The 7,920-nt window shown below is 33.5% G+C and overlaps 1 protein-coding gene across 1 annotated transcript in view; it reads right to left on the bottom strand.

Moving 5' to 3' along the window:
• Nucleotides 1-625: 625 nt before the first annotated feature.
• Nucleotides 626-7,920, bottom strand: part of LOC145279599 (uncharacterized) — a 1,226,395-nt gene continuing 1,219,100 nt past the window's right edge. Inside the window, exons 12-13 of the mRNA XM_080130763.1 lie at nucleotides 4,636-4,732; nucleotides 626-1,332 (exon numbers count right to left, since the gene is read on the bottom strand). Coding sequence (XP_079986889.1) covers nucleotides 712-1,332; nucleotides 4,636-4,732 — 718 coding nt within the window. The 3' untranslated portion in view covers nucleotides 626-711. The remainder of the gene's footprint in view (nucleotides 1,333-4,635; nucleotides 4,733-7,920) is intronic.

Raw genomic sequence — 7,920 nt, 5'->3', positions numbered from 1 at the left:
GTTGATATTTTTCTAATGCTATAGGTTTCCTTTTCTCTATCCCATATCGTCATACCATTTTATCTATTCTTATTCACACACACACACACACACACACACACACACACACACACACACACACACACACACACACACACACACACACACACACACACACACATATATTCGCGCGTGTTTATTAGTTTATATATTAAACAATCCTCTAATCACCCTGATAAATCATTCGTCAGTAAAGGCCAAATTAATCAGTTTTTTGTAACCTTTTTTGAAAGTATATTTTTGCTTATATATAATCACACACACACGCACACACACACACACACACACACACACACACACACACACATAAGAGCTGCTAACGGTATATTGATATATTTGATTGTATATATTTATTTCGGTGTTTGTATATATATATATATATATATATATATTTTCTAGTGTATGCATATACAATGGTATATAGATGTTGCATGTGTATAAATGAAAATACGTGTATACTTATTTATGTGTTAATTTATAAAAGTGTATATGCATATATACACATAGACGTGTGTGCACATGTTAAATATATATCAATGTATATGATTAAATCTACCAGCCACCGAAGGCACACATATATACATATGTATATTTAAATGTAATGTATGTACATATACATGTGCATGCATCTGTTTGCTAACAATTTGATCATTTTTACATATCCGCTATTTGTTACGTGACTGCCACGTTGTTGGTGACCGACTTAGTTGCACAAAGTACCTTGTGTTCATTCTGGCCATTATTCTGCGAACTTATTGAGGAACAGGCCCCTTCACCGGGACCGAGTTCTTCATTAAAGGCATCTTTATCTTCTTCCGAACAAACGAAGCACAACGGTGTCTGTTCGTCCCCGATCGGCGACGGGTCCTTCGCCGTTGGCGGTGTCAGAAAGCAGCTCCGGGCTTGCCGGGGTTCCGCGGAAAACAGATCTTTAATCGGCCGATTCCTGTCGTACGTTATCCGCTCTGACATAGTTCGGTGTGGCACCTCGTTGTACGAGAGGCAACGATACGTGACCCGTTTCTTGATCCGTTGTCCGAGATCAGATAGATTTCTTTGCATAGGTCGGCTTGGATTTCGCGCACCTGTCGGCGTGTTGGGCTCGCTAGTGTACTGTTTATCCACTAGGATAGGTCGCGGCTTTATGGACGATAATGGCTGCGGTTTTTGGCGACTCTCAACCACCGCCCCTTCCGGAGCACCTGATTCACCAAGCACGTGTCTAAGGACCAGTTGTCGATCTTCCTTGTATAAGTCAATAAGCAAATCCAACTTTGACTCAATGTCTTCCACCTGAAAATGTAAAAATAAAAAAGTTAGTTATTTTATGAGGTTGCAATATATATATATATATATATATATATATATATATATATATATATATATATATATATATATATATATGAAAATATTTATGCATCGGGATACGCATCAGCATCAGGTGCATGACAGTGTCTAATAACTTTGGTTTGCCAAGTTCGAATTCAGTTCGCTCCACGGAAGCACTTTCCCTTAGGGATTTTGGCAACCTTCACGTAAGCATTCAATGCATTTCAAGAAAGAATTATAACTAGAAAGATATCGGAGAAACGAATGCCAACAATGATCATCCGATTCACACAAAATGATTCTCAACAACACAATCATTAACAGCAAACGAATATTTTTGTAAGAATTGTATCAAATGTTTGGAAATTGAATTCGAATACACGTATTTTATTTCAGTCAATCGAAAATGCAGGAAATACGCTTTCACGTCTAAACAAATAGATAACATCATATTGGCGCCACACTGGGAATTAGACAGCTAAGAGCTATCTAACCGTTACTCAAAGCCAGACTTGGGGAATAACCTCTACAGTCAACCTGAGATCTTTTACAGTACGAATTTTAATGTTGGCAACAAATTCCGACTGCCGAGTTACTAATCTCGCCCTCTGCTGAACGAGCCACTTTTTAAAACAGATGTTTTCTTTTCAGGTTCAGCTCGAGATTGTCCATTTCCAATGTTTCTGACATTTTGAGATTAATTAATTTTTCGCACTACTGTTCTCATTTTCGGTCGATATAATCACTGAACTTCTTTAGGTATATATTGTCGAATCTTTCTGTCTAACTCAGAAATTTGTACGGAATTTTGGACGAAATTCTTTATTTAATCCAGGGATAGTATGCTCCCGTTCCATCAGTCATGACAAAGGAGAAGTTTGAAGTAATTCGCAATTATATTCTTCGTATCACCACCAAGGATTGAATCTTTAACCTCTAAAAGTGTGTCAATTGAAACTGAATTTATTTAGTATTATATTTATTACGCCACGGGTCATTGCGAGTCCTTTATTATCAATGACTGTATATCTGGCTATTACTCGAATACGTCGTCAATTGTAAATAAACATTACTTATTTTGTATGGATCGACTTTGAAATTCTGTTTCATATTCTCTTTCGTCCTCCACATATACATTAAACTTGTATGCGTAGATGTTTTAATCTATCGTATAAATATCGTAATAATAATAAAAGCTGAATAATACTGTCGTAATATAACCTAATAGTTATGGTATTTTTTGTCAGAAAATTATTGAGACGAGTTGTTGCGAGGATCGTTCCAAAAGTAATGCCTCCTATTTTTTTTAACCTAAAAACTAAAACGTTTAAGAGCTACGAAGACGAAAGTGGTGTCATTAAAGCGAGCAACATTTTGTTCGCCAGAATTTATTTTTCTACATAGTCACCACCATTCTCAATGCACTTTTGCCAGCCTCTTTTGATATCATGTTCGTGAAAGTCCGGAGCGCGCTTGTCACTAACATCTTTGTCACCACTCTGAATTCGACGAAACCGTCTCCTAATTTTGCTAATATCAACTTGTATCGATTCCGTAAACACTTAACAGACACCTATAAATGTTGATCTGTTAAATTTTTTTATCATGAAGAAATTCAATGACGCATCTCTGCTTCTGACGCACGTCTATGATAGGGGTTGCTTTCTTAGTCTAACACCATCAATATCTTCAACAGAGAGGAAACTTTCAAGTCATAAATGCATAAGTTCAGTCATAACAATGTAATATGCAGTCCGTTATGATCCATTCGGGTGGAGTAAAATGTAGGAGGCATTACCTTTATAAAGTCACTGGTATAAACTGGAACTAGGCTGAGAGATTGGGTTAATAGTAGCCATTTTAAAGCTGAAAATGTCATGATAACTGAAGGTTCCAGTTTATGTAGGCACCGCCAAAAATGGCCGAAAAATCAAGTTGTTGTTTTTTAAAACGAAATTACATTTATTAAAATCCATTATTTCTGAGTAACTTTTTTTTTTCCAGAAAGATAAAACCCTGAATTTTATCATATAGAAAACAGAATAATGTAAAACTTTTTCTACTATTTTTAATTAAATTTTAAATGTTAAATTTTCCCCAAAAGTTAACAATTGACATTTTTTGTCTTGCCCAAAAAACGTACATAAATATTTAAAAAAAAGAAAGGTTTTTGAACTGATTAATTTATTTATTTGTTGTCTAACTAAGATTTAGGATGATTTTCTATGAGAATATGCAAAAATATTATAAGTACCTGAATTTCAAATAATTCCACTTATTTATATAGGCAACCAGTTACTTCGCGTCGATCTAGAGTCTAGATCAACAATTTTTACGTTTGTGTTTAATAAAAAGCAAACTATGGAAGACCAAACAGGCAAAAAAAAACTTTCAGTGACGAAAATTTCAATGTATTATTAACGCCGAGGCTGGCCAGTACCAGATGGGTGACCATTTGTATGAGTTTGGTTTTTAATGTGTATGTGTGTGAGGGCCAGGCTCCCCAAAATGGGGGGGGCAATTTAAAGCAGAATAAAAAAAATTATTTCAGCGCGTTTGGTCCACCGTAGTCGAAAGGCGGCAAACGTTTTCAAACGGGATCGAAAAAATGATGCTATTTTTAACACAAAGGGCACAATATTTATCGATTTTTTTTGTATCGATTCTTCAAAGCATGCCCTGTTTAATAATGGTCATGCATTATTCGGCTCGCTAAAAAAAAATTGTTAATTTATTTATCAAAGATTTTAAAATGGCTTTTTTCGTATAAATATTATTTTTTTTTTTTTGTTTTGCTTAACTTAAATTAATTATTTTACTTAACATATTTACCGAATTTCACACTTCAAAACTCAAAAGCGGGATAATTAAACACAATCCAAGTTCTGATATTCAGACGTCAAAATAAGGTATGCAAACAATTTTTTTTAATCTATAATTCTGTCCCTTACAACAACACAATATGTTGTGTTCAGTTTCAGATGATTATTTTAAGCATATTTGTACCCCCTCAAAACAAGGGGGGTTTTGTAAGCAAAAAAAATATATATAAATATCGTTTATGAAAAATTAGAACACTGTTATAAAGTTCATTCTACTCTTAATAATCGCTGAAAATTTCGTATTGATCGGATAATTACCTGATTTTTGGTAGATTTTTAAAAAGACGGTCCGTCAAAAAGTACTTACCTGCCCCCCCCCCCCAGTTTTGGCGGTGCCTAAGCTTATGAAATTGAAAAAGAAATGTAACTTTCCAACTGTATTTACCTGCCTTTCTACCTTAACTACTCGCGAAGCGAGGCTAACCTTGGATTCATACACGTCTTTATTTTTACTTCCAGATTTACCAAGGATTTGATCCAATCTGAAAAAAAGAAGAAAAACAGAAAATAAGAAATAAAAAAAACGTATACACCAAGCATTATATATATATATATATATATATATATATATATATATATATATAAAATTTAAATAAGGGGGTAGTCACCAACAATGTGTATTTATAATCATCATTTTATTATTCCGTGCTTGGTTTTTCATTGAGAATTATGTTTAGATCATTGTAATTATGTTTTTAAATCATTGAAATCGTTTTTAACGCGTTTCAGACCTTCTGTGAAGCGTCCTCGTCAGAAATTATTTTCAAATGTATTGGAGCTGTAAAAATAGCATTTTCGTAGTTCTTTTATTGGTTTGAGAATGTGTGTAACATTCCAATGAATAGTAGACACTTACACGCTTCCACCGCTTGGAAACACTTCAAATGAACTACGAAAATGCTATTTTTACAGCTCCAACACATTTGAAAATAATTTTTGACGAGGACGCTTCACAGAACGTCTGAAACGCGTTAAAAACGATTTCAATGATTTAAAAACATTATTACAATGATCTAAACATAATTCTCAATGAAAAACCAAGACACGGAATAATAAAATGATGTTAAAAAATACACATTGTTGGTGACTACCCCCTTATTTAAATATACATCTTTCTTTCGTTGGAATTTCTTAACCCATTTTATATAAGTATATATATATATATATATATATATATATATATATATATATATATATATATATATATATATATATATAGTAGCAAAAATAGCAAAAATATCCGTGCTTTGTGTGGGACTTTGTTGTACGCTTCGGTACACGCTTCGCGGGCATCAAAGCAGTAAGTGAATGTTGTAAAAGCAAGTATTGCTTAAGATGTTCAATTTTTTTAACCACCTCCTGAATTGACTAGAACCCAACTATGAACTTTAAAGCAAATAGGTCTTATCAAAGTTGACATTTATATTGTTACACATAAAAATTGAAACAATTAATAAGAATCACAATGGTTAACATTTGTTTAATTGGTTGGGATGGAGGCGGCTGATCAATTCACAAAGAAGTTGTCTGGAACCATGAAGAGCCGCCCCAAATATGATCTTAATCTTTAGGCTTAAAAATGGTGTGAGCCATCCCCTAAGTCGGAGACCATCATCATGTCAGGTTTGGTCATGATCGGCCCAGTGGTGTGGGCTGTAGGAGAGTTGTACACACACACACACACACACACACACACACACACACACACACACACACACACACACACACTCGAACGTTACAACTACTTATATATATGATGATTGCAACGTCTTGTTCAGACGAGTGCCACTCCCTCAGACATTTAAATTCCATCAGCCAAAAATGACTTTTTTTTTTAGTCCTAATGGTGAATTAACATGCTCAAGCAGGCATGAAACTGAAGACGGTCATTGAGATTAATTATTACATGCTTCCAGCATTTCAAGCCTCCACGCGTCACAACTTTTCCATCGCCACTTGACCATTTTATAGACAAATGCCTGAGGGAGTATCTATACACAGATGATGTTACAGAGTCTTAGCTTTGTACGACAGCTAAGTCTCTCTCTCGGTTCAAAATATTGAGATCCAGCAAAAAGCAAGAGCAAGATAGCCAGCAACAAATTAAACTGCAGACCAGCTTAATGCGGGTACTGGTCTCCCGCTTTATGGCTTTTTAAATCAGAGATTTGCTTCTTCTAGAAAGGTTACCTTCACCACAGCTTATGGGAGCTCTCTCAACCCCAACACACACATACATACGCACAAACACACACGTTGCTAGTTGGCCGTTTACCCTGAAAAAGGGTTCATTCGCCCTTTGGAAAGTCTTGTTTTTAATTCTTCAGGGAGACTAGCCGGCCTCCTCACCAAACAAGTCTGGTGGGGGAACCAGTTTAGTCGCCGGTTACCCGCCCATGAGGCAGGTAGTACTGTGTTACATGGTACCAGTATGACATGACCTGACATATATATATATATAAAATAAGGTCGTATTCTTGCGTGTTGTTCACAATTAAATATATATATATATATATATAAAATAAAGTACACTGTTTCAGAAATTCATTTTCATACTGAAAACGGACTCCTATACAATGTTATTCCAGCATAATTTCTTTATATACTATATAATCCAAAGAAATTTGCATTCAATGAATATTTTCATTTGCATATTCCATTAAAGAAAATCTATTTTAATAATTAATTCGATGTCCTGAATTATTTGCAATGGAATCCTTTTAATTACTATATTTAGAAATATTATTTAAAGTTGATTTATTTTATTTTTAATTGAATTTAAATTTTATTTACTTTTAATTATGAACAGCTGATAACAGTTGCGTTTAAAACCAGAAGTGAGCTTAATTATTTAAGCTATGAGACGTATTTCCCGTTTAAGGCTTGAGTGTTACATCACGTTTGGTGCCCAAGGTGGATGTATTTTATGTTTCTCTAGATCTAACTTGTGGTCAATTTTCGTAACAAGTTAGGATATTCGACGTATCTTAAATAATATGTAACTAAGCTAATCCCCGCGCCCGGCAATTTTTCGATCAGGTAACTTCGAATATATGCTGCTAGTAATATATATATGTATATATATATATATGTGTGTGTATATATATGTGTGTATATATATATGTGTGTGTATATATATGTATGTATATATATGCGTATATATATGCGTATATATGTGTATATATATGTGTGTGTGTATATATATGTGTATATATATACGTATATATATTTGTGTATATATATATGTGTGTATATATATGTGTGTAGTAAGTTATAAAATGTATATGGCGATTAAGCTTAATCGCCATATATATTTTATAAATTACTAACTAGCTCTACCTACGTATTGAGCACTTTTGAAGTAAATACTTAAAGTTTACGCATAAATCTATACTTTCGTATATTAATTTTATGTGAGTAAATTAAGTAGTTATATATGTGAATATATATGTGTGTGTATATATGTGTGTGCATATATATATGTGTACATGCATGTGTATATATATATGTATATATATGCGTGTATATATATGTATATATACGTGTGTGTATATATATGTGCATATATATGTATATATATATGTGTATATATATATGTGTATATATATGCATATATATATGTGTATATATATGTATATATATGTGTGTATATATATGTGTATATATATGT

This window comes from Euprymna scolopes, chromosome 7 (genome assembly GCF_053919585.1).
Source record: "Euprymna scolopes isolate OS-2025 chromosome 7, ASM5391958v1, whole genome shotgun sequence".
NCBI lineage: Eukaryota > Metazoa > Mollusca > Cephalopoda > Sepiida > Sepiolidae > Euprymna > Euprymna scolopes.
The sequence above is the reverse complement of the archived record's forward strand: the minus strand, read 5'-3'. Positions and strand labels throughout refer to the sequence as shown.